Consider the following 22221-nt stretch of genomic DNA (forward strand, 5'->3'; position numbering starts at 1 on the left):
GGGCATCCATTATTCTACCTTCATTCATTCCATGTGATGTACTCTATCTTTGAGCCAAATAAACTATCTCTTTGAGTCCCATCTTGTGTCACCTTTTGAACCAAAAGTTATTTGTCTCGTACCCAAACACTTAATTCTCCTTGTTTTCGGCTATACCATATATAGTCGCGGACGCTTCTGGCTACTCCACATATTGGTTAACGCCCGTTTTACTCTTAGGTTCAGCTTTCTTCCCTTGTTAGAGTTCAAATCATACAATTCTTTGGTTCAGACCATACCTTGTTATCACAATTTCTTTTCACCTCCCGCCATTAGTTCTATGAACTACGGAGCTCTGAATTCCTTATTGCACTTTAAGGATACGTAGACATGAGAGCTCAAATCCTCACCGAGCACTTTATCTATTCGTTTCCTTTCCCTTATCCTTTTGCGAGTAATATTTAGATATAACACTCATTCGAGCTAAGAACAATAAAAAATGTTCCCATGGAGTACGATGGATGTTATGGGTGATAATACCTTCCACTTGCATAACCGACTTCCTTACCCAAATATCTATTTCCCACGGGTTTCATCGATGTTTTCCCTTTCCTTCGGGAATAAATAAAGTTCGATGGCGACTTTGTTGTATGTTCGAACCTACGATGCGTTCGAGTATATTTCCGCTAGCTTCAACCACCCATTTTAACTCAATTCCCGCTCTTTCAACACAATTCAAATATCTTAACTACTTTTACTAATCAGCAAGAATTGATTCGATTACGTCAAAATCACCAGGATTAATGGTGCTACGACATCACACATTATAGTAATTTCCATATGTAGTACACAAGTCGACATTGTTTCCATTGTAATGGTGAACTCCAACCTTGGCCAACATAACATAGTATTCAATCAGGAGACAACTAACCAATGTACTCAAACTTTAACAATATTATTCGACCTCCAGCTATTTCGACATTGGACCAACTCGACCTCTAGTTGGCTGCACTTGGTTTTAACCCTCCACATGACATACTTATTTTTTTCACTTGCCATTTATATTTAGGTCGAAAAATCCAAGGTAACACTAATCCCACTAAGGAAAGGGATACCTGGAAAGGCAAGTGTGAGGCTATGGAGTTGAGATGTTCTTCTCTATAGAAGGAGCTTATTATACTGCAGGATAAGGTTAAAGTTGCCAACTCTTTGCAGGAGGAGAAAAAGATCCATGGCTTTCCTTCCACTTTGGCCGCTCAGGTGACTAATATAGAGGATTCTCTCAAAGAGGTGGATAAGCAATATCAAGACACTTTTGATTATGTTACTAAGAAAAGTCATATGTTAGAGGAGCATCGAAAACCCCTTCTCTAGAAGAACGAGACTCATGTAGAGACCTTGAAAGCTCTGTAAGATGAGGTGGCCGATTTGAAGTAGGCGCTTTGTGATTCTCTTCAGCGGATTATGCAAAATATGCTCGGAGTTCGTGGACGAGTTGTTGAACAGGAGAGGAAGTTGTATTTTTATGGCATAATTTCAGTCGAGATGCTAGACCAGTCTTAGTATGCTCCCCTAAATGAATCACGTGTGTGTGTTTGTATGTGTGTGTGTGTGTGTGCGTGTGTGTGTGTGTGTGTGTGAGAGAGAGAGAGAGAGAGAGTGTGAGTATGTGTGAGTGTGAGTGAGTGTGTGTGTGTATATGTGTGTGTGTGTACGTGTGTGTGTGTGTGTGTGTATTTTCATATTAATAATTATTAGAATTCGTCACAAAGAAACAATGAAATAGCTAGATAGATAAACCTTCAATGGAAACTCCATTGTGGTCGTACGCCGCCTTGAGTCTTTGGTTATAGTACTTCTTTAGGGCTTCGAGATGGGTGCACCTTCTTTCTTTAAGGTGCCTTCTTTGGTTGGACAGGGTTCCAAGGTATCTCACTTTGTATCTGTCTGCCAACGCATAGTTAGATGGTCAACTTCTCCGAGATCGTAGCTTAAGGATGACCATTGATGACTTAAGAACTTGGGGTTGCCTTTGTTGAATTCCTTGACGAGGTTCGTTTTGACCACTGTGTTTGAAACTCCCTGGCTCCCTTCTTATTGTGGAATGGGTAATTACCTTACGTAGTCTATAGTTGGTCGATGATCTGCATGTGGATGATCAGCCTTGGTGGTCGGTTTCTCCTTGATCTGGTGTGACAGTCAGATGAAGATAATGTTTCTTGGGAGTCATGCCTTGTTGCCTTATGTGGGTGGATGTTGGATAACCCTCCCCTTATAATATTTCCTTTGGGACAACAATGTCAATCGGGAATCTGGGACTTTGGCCAACCGGCCTCCTTGCAACCAAAGTCCAAGGCATCTCTCTTTTGAGTTTGTAATCAACACACCACATTCATTCTTTCTATTTCGACCATGTTAGTGTTTGGACCACTACTAAAAAAAACCCTTTTATCTCGTTTGAAAAATGGATTTTACCTCAATTTTATAGGCGAGGTAATGGAGGGTGACATGAAAACTCGCCACTTTTTCTCCCGGTTAAAGTTCCATCAGAGAAAAAATTATATTGGTCTTGGGTTTGATCCCCAACAACTACATTTTTTAGATTTTCAAAATTGTGTTACATTTTACCTTGATTTTAAATAATACTCATAAGGTAAAGTCTTATTACAAACTTTTAGTTTTAAGGTGTTTTTTTTTTTTCGTTTTAATCTGCAAAGCATTAAATTCGTTGACAAACTCTAAATCTTCTTCTTCATCATCATCAACAACAACAACAAAAACAAAACCAATAGAATCCTTAAACATTAAATCTCAACAACATCAACAACAACAACAAAATCAATAGAATCTTTAACCATTAAATCTCAACAACAACAACAAAATCAATAGAATCTTTAATCATTAAATCTCAACAACAATAACAAATAAACAAAACCAATTGAATCATTATATATTAAATCTCAACAACAACAACCACAAAAATTATTAAATATTTTACTTGATACAACAACAACTAACATTAATAATTTATTTTTATTCTTTCCTGCCTAATATTAGTTTTAGTCATTAGATTAACAAGAAATCAATGATTAAGACGTGGAGTATTTTTAATAAATTATTTCTGAAGTAAGAATAATCCTCCTTTATATATATATATATATATATATATATATATATATATATATATATATATATATATATATAAACAGATGTGAAATGACTATTAAGTTAATAAAAATGACTTCTTTTCTAAATAAATAAGAAAACCATGATCTAAGGAGTGGGGTGTCAGGGACACGCATGCACTTCGCCCAACCATTGAAAAAGTCACCCCACTCACCCATCCAAGTAGAACATATGGCTTAAACATTGCCACATAAACTCTTATTATAACTTGTGGATTTTGGCTCTTCCCATAACATCAACACTGTCCTTTTATAGAAAAAGAAAAAAACAACATCCTTTCTGCTTTTCTCAATTGAAATTCATATGGCTTCACAACCTGAGGCAGAGCATCCCAAAAAGGCTTTCGGATGGGCAGCCAGAGACACATTTGGAGTCCTCTCTCCTTTCAAGTTCTCTAGAAGGTAACCATACTCATTCATTTAACATCTTTAATACATGTGATTACTTTCAATTCATTTATATTTTAAAATTATTACCAATATGTTGTGTTAGGATCGATGTCGTGTTTATGGTGTAAGTTCTTCATACATGGTCTAACATTCATGCATTTACTATGTGTTTGTGTTGGTTCTAACCTTGTTATATCGGTAAGATTCCATGCTGATTTCCCTACAAAACATAACTTGTTTATTTCTTTTTCAGGGAAACTGGAGAAAAAGATGTGGCATTCAAAGTATTGTATTGTGGTATATGTCATTCGGATCTCCACATGGTGAAAAATGAGTGGGGCAATTCTATCTATCCAATAGTTCCGGGGCATGAAGTTGCTGGTGAAGTAACAGAGGTAGGAAGTAAGGTAAAAAATTTCAAAGTTGGAGACAGAGTGGGTGTAGGGTGCATGGTTGGATCTTGCCATTCATGTCAAAGTTGTGCTGATAATCTTGAGAATTACTGCTCAAAGATGATTCTCACATATAGTGCCAAGAATGTTGATGGAACAATCACTTATGGAGGCTACTCCGACACCATGGTCTCCGACGAACAATTTGTGATCCGTATTCCTGATGCCTTGCCACTTGAAGCCGCTGCTCCTCTTCTTTGCGCCGGGATCACAGTGTTTAGTCCTTTGAAGTATTTTGGACTCGACAAGCCCGGTTTACACTTGGGTGTCGTCGGTCTTGGCGGATTAGGTCACATGGCTGTGAAATTCGCCAAAGCTTTTGGTGCTAATGTAACAGTGATAAGCACTTCTCCTAATAAAAAGAAGGAAGCAGTTGAACATTTAAAAGCTGACTCGTTCGTGGTTAGTCGCGAAAACGATCAAATGCAGGTGCGTATAAATAATAATTCGATTTTAACCTACAAAACACAGACAACTTTAAGAATAGGGTCAGAGCGGTGTCGTCAATTGTATGACACTTAATTGTTAATGCTAATGTTGTTGAATATGTTATAGGCTGTAATGGGAACCTTTGATGGTATCATTGACACTGTTTCAGCACTGCATCCACTAACTCCCTTGCTTGGTTTATTGAAAAACCATGGTAAACTTGTTATGGTTGGAGCTCCAGACAAGCCATTAGAGCTTCCTGCATTTTCTTTAATTGGAGGTAAAAAGAATATATAGATTATTTCATTTAAAAATAGGATTAATTATAAAGATTTTTAATTTATATTTCACATTTTTTGATAGGGAGAAAGATAATTGGTGGGAGTATGATTGGAGGGATAAAAGAGACTCAAGAAATGATTGATTTTTCTGCTAAACATAACGTGAAACCTGAAATTGAAATCATTCCAGTAGATTATGTTAACACTGCAATGGAGAGACTACTCAAAGCTGATGTGAAGTATCGATTTGTGATTGATATTGGAAACACTTTGAAGGCTAGCTCTTGAAAACCAAAGATTATTCCTCTCCTATTGTTTTTATTTTTTTTGTTTGTTTGTATTTTCTAGTTATTTAATAACATTTTGTACCGAAATCAACTAATAGATGTGCAATGATATCTGATTGCATAGTTACTTATTTAAGACATCCCAATATTTATCTATGAAATTTCAACTATTAAACTCCTGGATAAAAAAAATCTTTGATATAATACAAAAAAACTACTCATGTTTATTGAATCTCTTTCATCCTTTCTTTATTGCATTAAAAATTGAACCTACTATTGACAACAACATAAGTAAACATAAGCACAATACAACTAGCTTTATTATTGCTTTCTAGTAGTAACTTATTTAAGAATCTAAAAGTATATCTTCCTCTAATAAAAAAATCACACATTCAACTTGGTTGTTGGAGGACTTTCTAGGCGAATATAATCATATAAAACTCCTTCAAAAAGCGATCCAAATCTTGATTGTCTCAAATATAATGTGTTATCTCCTTTCACCAAATGAACACTGGGTAATTGTATACTAAATAACCAATATAATCCATGGATTCCATGTCTTGCTATGATGTTGTCATCTCCTATTCGCTTTGTTGTGAAGTAAGGAGGATCATCACTCATTTTATTGAACCAAACCTATTCACCCATCATCCAAAAAAATGAAAGTATATATATATATATATATATATATATATATATATATATATATATATATATATATATATATATTATTATAACCAAAAAGCTAATTATTAACTTATTAGTTAAGATAATTAATTATCTAAAAAATAAATTAGTGTACCTGTACTTCAGCATATGAGGCACTTGCTAGGGCCAGTTGTAATGTGTAGTTTCCATTTAATACATTACTAAGTTCAAATTTAACGTTCCATGTGGCTGCTTGATAAGTTTTATTTTCTAGGATCCTGTATTTATGTCAGTATAAAGTTTAGACTAAAGTGTAGAAAAAAAAATATACTTATGATAAATAAACAAAACTAATTTACCTTGGAACATGAGCGAAAAACCAATCATTTTGATATTTACTAACACCAACTTTGTAAACAATGTCGTGTTTTGGATATAATTCGGTGTAACGATTCCATAATCCATAATTTCTAAACCTGTTATGGAATAAACATTTTGCTTAAGATTCATACTATCTCCGTTGTTTGCATATTTATGAAAACGAATAAGCTATATAATAATTGATTATAAACTTACTTGTTTATGGGATCGTTAATATATAATTTGTTGGTGAGATAAGGATAAGGATTTGGTACAAAAAATTCAGCAGCAGATCGATCTGGAACGCCGATTTCCCATAGAGTAGGTCCATTTCTTGGAGGATTATATACAAGTGAATTCAAATTGATGGTAGATCCTACAAGTATATACATTATTACAACATCATTGCATAATGAAATAAATATATAGTTATTATTAAGTTTGAACTTTTTATTTATATTTCAAATTTATTTTTATTGTTTGAAATTAACTTTTATAATTTACCTGGTTTAATTGTAATTTCATAATTATATTTGTAATCTCCGATGAAACCAGGAATCCAGGCAAACAAGTTGTATGTTCCAGGTACAATGTTTTTTATAATAAAGTTTCCATTTAGGTATGATCGAGTCCAAAATTGATATCCCTGCAAATTTTAAATGTAATTCAAATCATTTTTAGTTGCATATATGTACCATCAGTGTAAAATCTAATAAACAACGGTATTCCGACGAATTCACGATCAATTTAAAATGTACCTTGCTTTCTCTCTGCCATGACCCTGCAGGCCCAGGCAGAGCTAGACCAATGTAAGCTTTTTTAGCATTTTGAGATTTATTCCCCCTAATAAATATAGTAACGCAACAAATTCACTTCCATTAATTTACTTTAGAGAAAAAAAAGTAAATAATCTGAATGATTTCTATTAAAAAGAATTATTTTATTTAACACATATTTTTGGACGAGATTATTCACTTTACCCGTCTTGGACTCTTAAATTTCCTAGTAGTGTTCCTCTTTGGTTGGGTGGAATAAAATCTTTTGATTGAGGAAAATCATAAGGCCAATTCTTGAGTTCATTCAATAACTGATGAATCAAATAATAATGTGTCATTACGCGTTAATTAAAATAAATAAATTGTATTTGAATGTAACCAAAATATAGACCTTTTGTTTAGCATCCGACCATAGAGATTTGAATTGATTATTACTTGGAGCAGAATTCAAGTAAACAAAAATAGGTCCAAAAACCTTTTTATATGCCTCTCCTTGTTGAAATTCTATTTCTACCTGTTTGCCAGCATAGTGGGTGCTCACAAACATCTACATATGAAAAAATAAAGAAGCAAAAGGAAAAATTATAAATATTTTTCGAAAATTCTAACACATTTTAGAGAATTAGTTGGTTTTTGTTGAACTTACAAAGAGGCAAGTCGGGCCAACATGAGATGTGAGATCTTGTTTAATAGGTCCGCCATTACGGAACTCATTACTTGGTGTTATGATCCAAAAGCCCACGGGCTTTTCAGAATCTGCAGTAATCCATCCATTAACTTGGTTGTATTGATTTTCACTTGAGTATTGGTATTTATCATCCACCTGAGTCCACCACAATATACAAACAAAATTATATTAGAAATGAACACATAATATGTAAGCAACTAAAAAAAAACCATGTAAATGCATAGAAGAAAAAGAGTTACCTCTCCCTTAAATTCTGGGTTAGATGGATTTTTTAACTGAACAGCTTCGGGATATGCTAGTTCTTGTCCTGTTTTTCTATCTCTCATAGATGGCATTTTTCTTTGTCTAGTATCTGATATGGCCATATAGTTGAATCTGTATGTGTAGTTTCTTCTTCATTAGTTATGCATATATTGTTTTTTTATTTATTTCAAAATGTAACATGAAATGTAACTTGATATAAAAAAATGTAAGAATATTTGTAGGTAGCATGATTTTAAATTGCGGTTTTGGTCATTGAATTACTGTAATTGCACATACGTGTATGTTGTAATATAAATTTTTATTGGAATTTTTTTGAATTTTAGAGTTGAAAAACATTTCATGTTAAATTTTTTTATTATATTATAAGATTTATATATATATATATATATAATATATATATATATATATATATATATATATATATATATATATATATATATATATATAAAATAAGTAACAAGAAGAATAGAGGAAAGGTTTAACAATCAAAGTATAAAAAGTTTGAAGAATGACACAAGAAGTAACAATTCCGGGATCTGGATCAAAGAAGAAGAAGAAAACAGAAACAACTATGAAAACTACAAAACACACAACCATAAGAAACAAAAACAAACAGAGTATCGCCACAGAAACACATAATAAATTAACATCAGTAAAAGTTAGAGCACTTCAATCTGAGGACACCTTAAAAGAACACCACAACCACAAACGGTGTAACAAGAACATATCCAATGGAGGTCGAAAACGCTCACAACAGAATAAGGTTCTCACACCAGTCCGAGAAACCACATGAGTTATCATCGGACCTACCAAGATACCATTTCCAAGCCAAGAAAACACTCATATCTCCCACGTTCTTTGATGTCACCGAAGACCCACAAAAAACTATATCATTTTGAGTTTTCCAAATCGACCAAACAACGACATACCAATTCATCTACAACCCTCTTGTAGACCTAGCACCCCCCGATGAATGGATAAACATCTAAAAAAGGGTCAAAATATCACTAGGAAAAACAACACCCACCCTATCCACTTGAAAATCCTATACCAAATAGAGGAAACAACATCACAGGTCACAAAGAGATAAAAGGAATACTCAATATACAATGAGCATAAAGGACATGAAAAGATCCTAGCGGTCAAGAAGACACCCTTCTTAAGTAAGTTTTCTCTGATAGGGATACGATCATGAAGAAGTTGCCAAGAGAAAACAAAAAATTTAGAGGGGGCCCAACTACACCAAATATCCGGAAGAACTAACTCAGAAGGGGTGGCCTGACGCCTTGGGGGAAAAACACGGGATAAAAGGAAAGAGATGGAAGAATCTACACAACAGAAGGGATGAAACCTCTAAGCAAAGACTGGAGATCGCTAAAAAGAGTTAACTCATAGTAAAAAAAAGAGGCCTCCTCCATCTGAGATCCCAGACCCAAATACCCTTATCCCAACTACCAACCTCCGCAACAAGTTTATAGATCTAGTCCGAAATTAGAAAAAAGAGAGGAAATCTATAACACAAGGTGAAGTCCCCAACCCAGATATCCTCCCAAAAGGAAGTAAGGAGACAAAAATCAACTCTTAAGGAGAGATCATCCCGAAACCAATAAGTCGAATCGGTCACTCTAGAAACCAGGAGGAAAACCCCTATCAACAAAGACGAAGCAAATCTAAGATGACCAACTCTCCCATCCAAAATAGAGATCATATGTGTTACACCATATCTGGCCACAAGGATGTCACGCCAAATATCTGAAGCCCCCGAAAGCAGGCGCCACCTCCACTTGTCCAAGAGGGCCAAGTTGACTAACTGAAGGTCACAAAATACAAACCCCCCTAACTTTTTAGGCTTGCACACATCCTCCTACTTGACCCAAACAGTCTTAGACTGGCCTTTCACTCCCCCCCAAAGAAATTTCATCTAGATCTTCACTATCTTCTTCCAAACTCTGACAGACATCTTAAGAAAGATAAGTAAAAGGTAGAATGACATTAGGGATAAAGTTAAGAAGGATGGCTATTCCACCTTGGGTGACATACCTATGTTTCCATGAAAGGAGCCTCCTAGAAACAATGTTAACAAGAGGTTCCCTTATAGAAACTAGACGAGGATTAGCTCTAACCGGGAGCCTAAGATACTTGAAAGGGAGAAACTCCTTCCTACAGTGGAGAAACTCATAAAACAAGATCTAAGAAACCCTGGTCAGAATTCACTTCAATAAGAGAACTCTTTGCAAAGTTCACTCGAAGGCCATAGCCAAGTTCGAACCCACGGAGAATAGCCTTAATGGTACAGAGGTTATCAACAGTAGCGTCAGCCAGAATAATCGTGTCATATACATACTGAAGATGAGAAACCAATAAATTTGAAGATCCAACTATAATGCCAGAATAATCGTGTCATCTGTCGACGAAAGCGTGATTTTAAATTACACTGTAATTGCGGTCCAATGCGGTAACAAAAACTACCACATCAGTAATATTACGGGTGTAATTACACTTAAGAACCACAATTTCAAACCATGGTAGATAGTTTAATTACCTGGCTTCATTTAACTTATATACAATCCTTATTTGATCAATGGTAATGGCAGGGAATCCTTTTGGCCGTTCAAATATCACATAAGAATAAAACCCCGAATCACCACTTCGTACTATATACCTGTAATATTAAATTAATACAAGAAATATATTAATAATCAAAAGAAAAATAAATATTTATTTTAAAAGCTATGTGAAATGATTGAGAGTAGGAGTTCACCTTTGGTCCATGTTTATAGGTACATTTGAGGCATCCATGGAAGATCTCCATGTCCTTAAAAATGAAACCTCAACTATATTCTCCTTGTGTGTTATGACTGAGAAATGTGTCCCATGAACTCTGCGATGATAATTTCAATTATAAGTCTTGTGTTTTTATTAACACATACATCATGAAGGTATCTACAATATACATTAAATTAAGTTATTATACCTTTGAGTTAACTTGCCAGAAGAAATGTCCAAGTACCTGTTACATATGATATCAAAGCCAAATTATGTCATATACATATATAACTGAATAAAAGCTTGCAGAAACTCCTTAAATTAATAAAATTAATTAGTTTAATACGAAATAAGTACCCTCTATCATTTTCTTCATTTTTTTCATCAAGTACATTGTCTATTCCAGCATATGATACTCCTTTGACATACCCTCTAGGGTTGGACAAAGTGAGGGAAATTATTCCATTGCTAATCACCACCTGAAATTCAATGAAAAAAATAATATTATCATCTCTATGTAAATAATATTACCATTGCTTCAAATATTAAATTGCAACTCGAAATCGTATTTGTGCCCGCAATATAACATTTGGCATTTCGGTTTCAAGAACCTGTGCAGAATTTTGATTATTAAGAGTGACCAGAGAATTAGCACTCGACGATTCTGGGTTGTCGAATATCCTCAAGTTTCTTCTGCAAAAGGAGTAAAAAAAAATCTTCTATATTATATTATTACTTTGTGTTTTTAAATCTCAGTAAAAAATATAGTAAATGTAAATAGCAATTTAAAAATGAATTATAGGGAGAACCTGAATGAAAAATCCTCAGAATAAGCACCAAGAATGAAACAAAGCTGACAAACAATTATATACCACCACAACAAGAGAACCCTTTTATCCATGCCACATTCCATCTTCATCTTTAAACAATATCAACCTGCAAATAAGTTTAAAACAATTAATGTCAAATAATTAATGCCAAAATAAACTTTGATACATAATAGTAGGTTTTATAATGACAAAAAAAAAAGAGTTATGTGTATATATAAGACAAGTTTGATCATACATAACCTTGATAAACCATTGATGAAAAAACTGTTAGCTATTTATATTTAAAATGTTTTTCAAAATTACTATGCAATGCATGCTTTACTATGAAATATTAAAATCTCAATATACAATATATATATATATATATATATATATATATATATATATAAGTGCATTTTCATATCGTATCGAAAATGTGTAAGCATTTAGATAAAGCCAAATGAACGACCTCATACATTACATTATTATACACAAGGTATAAAGGTCAATAACCAACTTTTACAAAATAAAATTAAATAACTTTTTTATACAAAGAAAAAGGTTAGGTCAAATGTCAATTGTTTTATTTTCTGTCTTACTACAGAAGTAAAGGACCATAGATCTTATTAAAAACGAATATAAGAAATACTCTAATTCACAAATTAAAAATTAACAATAATTTGTGGGCATATTCTCTTAACAATATATATTATCTATGAAGAGGATGAATAAAAAAAAGTTAAAAAATCAATACTTAATGTTATTTCCATTTCTATATATTTGGGCTTATTTGACATTATAAAGCGTTTGGTGAAGAATAACAATAAGTTTTTTTCATAGTTTAATGAGAAATTAAGAAATACAAAATAGACAAAATGCAAAGCAATAATATAATGTAACATGTTTTGTTATTTGAGAAGAGTCGAGGAATCATAATAGAATGGAAAAACGACAAAGCACTAGTCTCTACAATTCACCAACCATATACCTTAATCTATATCTGAATTATTTTCAATGAAGACAATGGACTTATCATATAGTGAACCATAGTTCTTTGAGAAAATAACATATTATGCTCCATAGATAATAGTAATATCAATAAAATACATTAACTATTTCAAAATACATAAATATTAGCAAATAGTAACGTGAAAGAATTTATAATAATAATTAACAAATCAATGGAGAAGAACTAACCAGGGAAAAATGTGTAATATAGTTAAGAGGAACGCGAATATATCATAATATACATAATATGAGAATGCACACCAGTGGTATTTATAAGAGCAAAATAGTATAGAATTGCAACGAAGGAGTTGTTATCTCTTTGATTCAATATTAACTTTATAGCTAATTTATTAAATTTAAAATGCAAAAGAGAATGACTATATATATATAGAAAATATTATAATATATTAGAAGGAGTTACTAAATATCTTTAAAATATTTTATACCTATTTCCTTTTATTTATTATAAAATTTTATATTTTATTAAAATGGAAATGGTTCATCTTTTTGTACTCTTTTGGATTGTCTAAATTAGATAAGTAATCAGATTTTTTTCATCTTTATAATAAAAATGTTATTTTAATTAAAAGTTAATATTTCCATAAAGAAAGAAAGAAAAATAAATTATGTAAACAATTCTAAGATTATCATAATCCATAAAAAAAGTTTAGTATTTTTTTAAAGAGTAACAACAACTTAATTACATTAATTTACATATTTAGAGAAAATAAAAATTAATGTTAAAGACACCAATGACTGACACTTATTTATTCCAATTGACAAATATTAAATATGAGTTTAGTTACTAAAAATTTAATAAATATTTTATATATTTTTAATGAAAACGAATCTTATTTTTAAAATAAAGGAGTTTTTAGAAAAAATGGTTTTGAAAAAAAAAAGTGAGAAATCCTAATTTTAGTTTTTCTAAAATATGTTTCATAAAAATGACGATTATGAATTCGTTAACCGTTTTATCGAGTAAATTTTTGGACACAACATTCAGTAGACGTAGAGATACACTTTCACTATTTAGACCATTAAAAATAGGTTCAGGAAGAGATATATTATGTTCTCCCTGCACTTGAGTTCTGGGACATTCTCCTCCCGCTGTCACTCATGACCGCCAGGGGAAAATGCACCCTGCCTTGATCTTGTCTAGCTCCACCTTATCCTTCTTCACAATCTAAATATTTGCATGCCTATAATATTAATCCTACTGTTAATGTGATTAACAAGCATTCATTTGCGCAAGTCCTAAAAAAATTACTACGTGTCATTCAAATGAGTCAGTTGCCTAAACTCATAATCAAGGGAGATCAAATAACAATTCTCATTTTCGAGGAGCAAGACATTACTAGTTTTGAATAATGAAAAAAAAATATTCATGATCGTATGATATGTGGCCAAAAGGAACTAAATAATTTAAGGTGGAAGAGATTCACGACAAAAGCATAAGAGTATAAAAATTAACCTTTGCTTTCTCAATTGGTTCATTTGTAGTAAAATATTAACTACTACGGAAAACACATATAATAACTGTTGTATGTCCGTTGTTAGGTAGTTTGTGGTTGTATGTATCGTGGTTTCCACCACGGGCGAAAAACTGTGGTTATAAGTTAGGTAGTGCACTACTTATAACAACGGTTTAATTAAACAACCGTTGTGAAATAATTTATAGGTTCTTGATTTGAATCTCAGCTTCACCATTCTTGCCTTTTATTATCTGGATAGCACGCTTTTCTTGTAGCAACGGTCGATGCCTTCTTGATGATCGTTAACAATATCATGTACATCATCTCTATCAACTTCTTCATATGAATTAGGCACTTGTGTTGCATAAGGAGTGCAAGGAATATCAAAACTTTCATCATCACTAGGAGAAATGTGTTTTTTGTAAGTTGTAAATGCGCCTAAGGGGGGGGGGGGGGTGAATTAGGTGGTTAAAAATTCTTCGAACTTGTTTCCGGTTTTTGGTTATTTTACGTTTAAGTGCGGAAAGTAAAAAGACACCGGAAATTATAGTGGTTCCCTTCATAATCCGAAGGTACATCCACTCCCCTTTCGACTCGAAAGAGATTTTACTATAGTTAGAATTATTGTACAACCTACTCACACCAATGGTGATGCTTACTATCTAACCTATAGGTAAACAAGTGTATGAAGAACAATCCTCTTCAACACAAACCCTTGTGTCCACTATGGCAAAAATGACTTTTAACAGCGCATCTTAGACAGCGCTTTTAAAAGAAAGCGCTGTCTAAGGGTAAAATAAAAATAGCGCGCTGAAAATGTTCCAAGAAAATAATGAAAGCGCTGTCTAAGGGGGGGTCTTAGACAGCGCTTTTAAAAAGCGCTGCCTAAGACCCCCCCTTAGACAGCGCTTTTAGAAAGCGCTTTTAAATATAGACCTTAGACAGCGCTTTTGATAAAGCGCTGTCTAAGGTCTTTAAGTTTTAAAAAAAAATTAAAACCAAAAGCGCTGTCTAAGGGGGGTTTAGAAAGCGCTTTTGGAAAGCGCTGTCTAAGGCCCCCCTTAGAAAGCGCTTTCCACAAAAGCGCTGTCTAAGGTGTAATTAAAATAAAATTTCAGACTTCATTTCTATTTTCGTTCTCTGTTCTTTTGTTTTCAAGCTTCAACCAGCGGCGACAACCCTAACGGCGAAAACCAGCGGCGACAACCCTAACGGCGAACACCAGCGAACACGAATACACTTGCGGTATGTTCTTCAATCTTTCTTCATTTCTATTGTTCATGTTATTACAACTGGTTTTTCAAGTACAGTACCCACCACTTCATACATTCTGCAGCGTCATTCCCTTATGCATCATTGTGAAGCTTTAGCTTTTAAGTAGCTGATTGTTGTACTAGTTCATATACAATTTTGATTGGAGTTGTGGTGACTAAGGTAGTATCTCACCATAAGTTAGTGCTTGACAATGTTCTTCATGTGCCCTCTATCACTAGGAACCTGATATCTGTCTCCAAATTTTCTGTTGATAACAATGTTGTTTTTGAGTTTAGGGTTGACAAATTGTGTGAAATGTCAGGTTTCTAAACAAGTTCTTATTGAGGGATTCCTTGATAATAATGGCTTGCACTGCCTTCCCAAGCTCTCATTGAAGCTCTCAGGGTTCAATTGCTTAAATAAATCCTTGCCTACACAGCTTGATGCTCAAGGCTACACTGTTGTCAAACCTAGTTTAGATGAGGTTTCCTCTTGTAATTCTTTGGCTGTATGGCATCATAGATTAGGTCATGCCAATTTCAATTCTGTCAAACAAATTCTCAGAAAGTGTAATGTTTCTCTACCTAATAAACATGATTCTTTGTTGTGTAAATCTTGCAATCTAGGCAAAGCTCATAGATTACATGACCCTACTTCAACTACTGTCTATGATAATGCCTTTGATATTATTTATTCTGACTTGTGGGGTCCCTCTCCTAATCCGTCTAGTCCTGGCTATAGATATTACATTGCCTTTGTAGATGGTCACACTAGGTATACTTGGTTATACTTTCTGAAACAAAAGTCAGAAGCTCTACAATCCTTTAAGCTATTTCATGTGTTTATTCAAACTCAATTTAAGACAACTATCAAGTCAGTCCAATCTGACTATGGAGGTAAACTTAGATCTTTCTCCAAGTTCTTAGTAGACCTAAGCATAAGTCACAGGCTTACCTGCTCACATACATCTCACCAAAGTGGATATGTAGAAAGAAAACACATTCACATAGTTGAAATGAGCCTCACCCTACTTGCTCATTCATCCATTCCTGTAACCTATTGGGATCATAGTTTTTCCACTGCAGTTTATTTGATCAATAGGTTACCATCATCCATACTCACTAAGTTTGATTCACCATACCATGCTCTTTATAACAAACATCCTAGCTATCAAACCTTGAAAGTGTTTACTTTAGTTATGTATTTTCGTCTGGATTAATTGTTTACTTTAATAAGTAGGAAAACCATGGATAAAACATGGATCTGTGCCGATCGAATGACCAAAGAGTACGAGAGTGGGGTTTTGGAATTCGTTAAGTATGCTGTTCAACACGCTGAAAACCCCAGACGAATGCATTGTCCTTGCTTGCGTTGTTGTTATATTGGTAAGGTTGACGCACATGGATTGAAATCGCATTTGCTGAGGCATGGAATTGATCAAAGTTATCAGTGTTGGATATTTCATGGTGAGAAAATTAACGAGAATGTTGAATCGAGTGGAAAAAGTAGTACGACCTATGCTTCATATGACAAAGACACGGAAACATACGATTGTGATCGAGTTGAAGAGATTGTAGAAGCACTGGAAGAAGATCTTCATGATTGTCCTGAAATGTTTGAGAGGATGGTAAGCGATGCAGAGAAACCGTTGTACAAAGGTTGCACTAAATTCTCAAGACTTTCTGCGGTATTAAAGTTGTACAACTTAAAGGCGGGCAATGGATGGTCGGATAAAAGTTTCACAGAGTTGTTGGCCCTTATGAGAGAAATGCTACCGGATGATAATGTTCTTCCTAATCGAACCTATGAGGCAAAAAAAATGTTGTGCTCTATTGGCATGAGCTATGATAAGATACATGCTTGTCCTAACGATTGCATTTTGTTTCGTAACGAATACGCAATGTTAAATGAGTGCCCTAAATGCGGTTTGTCTCGATATAAGAAAAGATTATCTCCCGCAAAAGTCTTATGGTATTTTCCGATAATTCCGAGATTTAGGCGCATGTTTCGTAGTGAAACCGATGCAAGACATCTTACTTGGCATGCAGATGAAAGAATTATTGATGGAATGTATCGGCATCCGGCTGATTCACCACAGTGGTCGAAGATTGATAATGATTATCCTGAGTTTGGATCAGAAGCAAGAAACCTTCGATTGGCATTATCTACTGATGGAATGAACCCACATGGTCTTCAAAGTATCTCACATACCACATGGCCTGTGATTCTTATGATTTATAACCTACCTCCGTGGCTATGTATGAAGCGTAAGTACATGATGTTATCTATGTTAATCTCTGGGCCTAAACAACCAGGGAATGACATTGACGTATACTTGACACCTCTGATCGAAGATTTAAAGATTTTGTGGGAGAACGGTGTGGAGGTTTATGATGGATATAGGAAAGAAAGTTTCAATTTGAGGGCGATGTTGTTTGGCACAATTAATGATTTTCCAGCATACGGGAATCTATCTGGGTATAGCATTAAAGGTCAACGTGCGTGTCCTGTTTGTGAAGACGGAACCGATACGATTCGATTGGAACTTTGCCAGAAGAATGTGTTTCTCGGTCATCGTAGATTCTTACATTCTAAACATCACTACCGTGGGTGGAGAAAAGCATTCAATGGAGACACCGAACATCGTAGAGCTCCACCCGCATTGTCAGGTGAACAAGTTTTTGAAAAGGTGAAAGATGTGCGTACTGAGTTTGGCAAGCCTTTTGCACATAAGATTGTGAAAGGTGGGTGGAAGAAAAGGTCGATATTTTTTGAATTGCCATATTGGAAGTCTTTGTACGTGAGACATTTTCTCGATGTTATGCATATTGAAAAAAACGTATTTGAAAGTGTTATCGGTACATTACTCAATATAAAAGGCAAGTCTAAGGATGGCCTTAAAGCAAGGGAGGACATGTTAAAATGGGAATGAGAACTGAATTAGCACCCGTGAAGAAAGGAAGACGAACATATCTACCACCTGCTGCTTTTACTTTATCTAGAAAGGAGAAAAAAATTTTGTGTAAGTCTCTGAGTGAAGTTAAGGTTCCAGAAGGATACTCATCTGATATCAGAAGACTTGTTTCTATGAAAGACCTCAAGTTGAAGAATTTGAAGACACATGATTGCCATGTTATAATGGAACATTTTCTACCGATAGGTATACGTTCTATTTTGCCAGAAAAAGTAAGAAGTGCCATAACTAAATTGTGTTTTTTCTTTAGGTCAATTTGTAGTAAGGTGATCGATCCCGAGATCTTACCAACACTACAAAAAGAGATTGTAATTACCTTGTGTGAGCTTGAAATGTATTTTCCTCCGTCTTTTTTTGACATAATGGTTCATTTAGTTGTTCATCTTGTGAAAGAGACACAGTTGTGTGGACCAGCATATATGAGATGGATGTACCCTGCTGAACGGTACATGAAATATTAAAAGGGTACGTGAAATCCCGAAGTCGACCAGAGGGTTGTATTGTTGAACGATACATTGTTGAAGAAGCTGTTGAGTTTTGTACTGAATATTTGTCTAACGTTCAATCGATTGGACTCCCCAGAGCTCAGATTTTCGACAAAATGGAAGGTAAAAAATTAATTGGGAATAAAATTGTGACAATATCAAGGGATGAACGGGATCAAGTTCATTTGTATGTTCTGCACAATAATAATGAGGTTGAGCCATATGTTGAAATGCACAAGGATGTACTCCGAATGTTAAATCCGAACAGAAATGAAAATTGGATAGTTATAGAGCACAATCAAAGTTTCATACAATGGTTGAAGGATCATATTTATTTGAAGCGCTCTTCAGATCCTTCTTCGGTAACAGAAAGGTTGAGATGTTTGGCGTATGGTCCAAGTTTGCATGTGTTTTCTCATAGCGCATATTCAATTAATGGATACACATTTTATACCAAAGAACAAGATGATAAGAGTACTATGCAAAATAGTGGTGTCACCGTGCTAGCTGAAGCAATGCATATATCAAGTATGAAGGACTTAAACCCCAAATATGCAAATTTGTCATATTTTGGAGTTATAGAGCATATTTGGGTGTTTGATTACGAGAAGTTTCAGATTCCCATCTTTGGTTGCAAGTGGGTGAGTAGTAGTGGCATACAAATGGATAAGTCTGGATTTTTGCAAGTTGATTTTACTAGGGTGGGGTACAAAGATGAACCTTTTATTCTAGCATCTCAAGCTAAACAAGTGTTCTATGTGAATGACCCGAAGAGTACAAAATGGTCTATAGTGCTTTTCTCTAACAAAGTGACTGATGATAGCGGTGTCGATCAATGTGATATTGATGTTGAGAATGAGTCATGCATTAGACGGAATGAGTTGAATAGAAATGATGAAGTTGAGGATCTTATACCGGATGAGTCATATATAAGAAACGATCATAATGAGGGAATTTGGATCAATTCATCCGTACGCATTGCTAAGAAACAAGTGATTAATATTCCAACAAAGAAAAGAAAGAGATGTTAGTGACTTAGGTAAATTATCCATGGTTTCTTTATGTTTTTTTTTCATTTGTTTTGATTATAAGTTATATGTGGTAATGCATGATTTCATTATATTTTTGTATTCAATTGCTTTGATTATAAGTTATATCTGATAATGCATGATTTCTTTATTTTTTGTTTTCAATTGTTTTGATTATAAGTTATATTTGATATTTGATGGTTTCCTTGGTTTATTACAGGTTAGACATGGCTGATGACCAACATGAGGAAGTTAGTAAAGTATCCGCGGAAGAAGAAATCCGAAGAGGCATCACAGTAATGCGAAGGGTGGTCCAAGGAAGATCTCGAGGCATCATACTAGATGTCTCTTGGAACAACCAGGGACAACTTATAGAACCTAATGGGCATACCTTAACTAGTTTCATCGGTGCACTAGTAAGGAATGAAATTCCCATTACGTGTGATGATTGGAGAAATAAAGAGTTGAAAGAGTCCAAAGAAAAAATTTGGAGTGAGATAAAGGTACAATCATTTGGCCCTTAATTATACCGTATCAATTATATTTTTTTCAATTACCGATACTAACTATCAATCTGTATGTTTTTCTTAGCGATGTTTTAACATCGAAGAAGAAAGAAGAGGGTTTTGCATGAAATTGGCCGGAAAGCTTCTTAGAGGGTTTCGGACATTTTTATCATCCAAGTTCCTTAAGGATGCGGATGGTAATTTTGTGGATGCGGAGCTTCCTAGAAAATATGAAAGTTTGATATCGGCTGAAGAATGGGAAGCTTTCAAATCCAAAAGACAAGATCCGACTTTTCAAAGAATAAGTGCTACGAATCGGGAAAGAGCATCGAGTCCCGCATATCCGTACCGAAAAGGACGTGTCGGATATGGACGCTTAGAACAATCCATGGTAAGTATTTATAAATTGCGAAAACAATTTGTTCATCATATATTAGTTTTATCTGATCAAATTGTATGACTTAATGTGTAGCTGCAGAAGGAGGAAAGTTCAGAAACATCTCTTCCTGCACATGTTTTGTGGAAGGAAGCCCGTGTGGGCAAATCCGGAGTTCCTCAAGAAGACGTTTTAAACGTATACCAGAAATGTGTAAGTATAACATTTTTTCATTAATTGAATAACATTTTTATTCACAAATATTTGACAAGTATACGGTATTCATCTGATTTTTCAGGAGGAGCTATCTCAGACTCTATCTCCCGATGATACTAAGAACATACTTAGTCGGGCATTAGATGTCCCTGAGTATTCTGGTCGGGTGAGGGGTAAGGGATTTGGAGTCACTCCGACCTCCCTCAGTGTTAGAAAAGGAAAGGCTCCTAGTAATCGGGAGCTTCATGCAAGATTGGAAGCCATGCAAGCTGAGCTTGATGCACTGAGGAGAGAAAGAGAGGCTAGCGCCTCAACGGTATACAGAGATGCTTCGGACAAAAACAGTATCAACTGTACCTTTCAGCCGAACATTCCAGAGGTAATTACATATAATTGTCTTAAATTGAACTGTTTGCTTAAATTATGTATTTGACATATATACACATTAACGATTTCTTGTTATTATTGGTTTTAGGGCATTTCCCATTGTCAGCTGTATTTGTCGTCACCACACTATCGGATGGTTGGCAAGGGAAAAGTGCATAACGTTAGCGGAGTATTACTCCACACTAGAGAGCTCCCTGCTGGATGTTTGAAGGTATCAGTTGATATTGCAGTTGACCCGAATGCATTATTACCATATCCTAGCGATGATTCGGATGCAACAACGGTGCACGAAGCAGTAGGTTCGTTTGTTGCATGGCCGACAAACCTCATATGCGTAGGATATGAGGTATGCTTAAAACTTATGTTAACTTTAATGTGTATATTCAAAGTTTAAAATTTATGCTTAAAATTTTACTTACATATTTTCCTTGATTATGTTAAATAGACTCCCACAAAATCCAAATCAAGAAAAGAGGTAATATACAATTATATGACATATATTCATGGAAGTTGTTACATTCTTAATTTGATCTAACTATTTATATGACATGTAGGTTCAAGAAAATGAGGTTAGCAATGCCTCCGCACAACAAATAAAGGAGGTTAAGAACGCCTCCGCACGGGTAAAAAGTTCTGGTGCTAAGAAGACCGTAGCTAGGAAAAAACCTACCACCAAGTATAGGTCGTGCCTCAGGACATTTATAGAGATGACCGATATACCGACCGGAGGTGTTCGGACTATACATATGGAGGAAGGGATTTTCGGCTTTGCTCACGACCAAATGATTGGTAATGAAGACTTCATGCAAGTATTTGGTCATGAAGAAATCGGCGTCAACGTTGTCAATACATATATTAGGTAAATCCGGTCTACTTTGTTTTATTAATTCGGTTTACTTTATGTTAATCCGGTTTACTTTATGTTTCAAAAGAGGTGTTAATGATGTTTTTATATTAGGTTTTTGTATGACAAAATGATGCGCCCCAATGATTTGGACCAGTCATTCGGATTCTTAGCACCAGCGAGCATCAACTTAGGTGCAATCTTAAATAACCCGGATTCCGTGACGGAGTACGTTCTTCGGATCCTCAATGACAATAAAAATGCGGAGAAGTTGTTTTTTATACCGTTTAATACCGGGTTAGCATTTCATTCTAAATTCATATTTTATAATTATTTTCCAAGTTACCATCTAAC

The 22221-nt window shown here is 34.6% G+C and overlaps 2 protein-coding genes across 2 annotated transcripts; one reads left to right on the forward strand and one right to left on the reverse strand.

The window, feature by feature from the left end:
• Nucleotides 1–3341: 3341 nt before the first annotated feature.
• On the forward strand, nt 3342–5134 carry LOC127118943 (probable mannitol dehydrogenase). Its single transcript, XM_051049174.1, has 4 exons — nt 3342–3566; nt 3808–4435; nt 4562–4715; nt 4799–5134. The coding sequence occupies exons 1-4, from the start codon at nt 3469–3471 to the stop codon at nt 5002–5004; spliced, it is 1086 nt and encodes a 361-aa protein (XP_050905131.1). The 5' UTR covers nt 3342–3468; the 3' UTR covers nt 5005–5134.
• A 70-nt stretch (nt 5135–5204) lies between these two features.
• LOC127118942 (uncharacterized) lies at nt 5205–12655 on the reverse strand. The gene is made up of 17 exons (XM_051049173.1): nt 12512–12655; nt 11315–11441; nt 11117–11198; nt 10863–10984; nt 10714–10749; nt 10501–10620; nt 10282–10401; nt 7715–7850; nt 7434–7610; nt 7179–7334; nt 6992–7098; nt 6770–6854; nt 6516–6657; nt 6228–6387; nt 6011–6127; nt 5806–5929; nt 5205–5639 (listed from the first exon to the last, which is right to left on the reverse strand). The coding sequence occupies exons 2-17, from the start codon at nt 11422–11424 to the stop codon at nt 5388–5390; spliced, it is 2046 nt and encodes a 681-aa protein (XP_050905130.1). The 5' UTR covers nt 11425–11441; nt 12512–12655; the 3' UTR covers nt 5205–5387.
• Nucleotides 12656–22221: the final 9566 nt, after the last annotated feature.

The sequence above is a fragment of the Lathyrus oleraceus genome, chromosome 2, assembly GCF_024323335.1.
Source record: "Lathyrus oleraceus cultivar Zhongwan6 chromosome 2, CAAS_Psat_ZW6_1.0, whole genome shotgun sequence".
In the NCBI taxonomy this organism is placed as follows: Eukaryota; Viridiplantae; Streptophyta; class Magnoliopsida; order Fabales; family Fabaceae; genus Lathyrus; species Lathyrus oleraceus.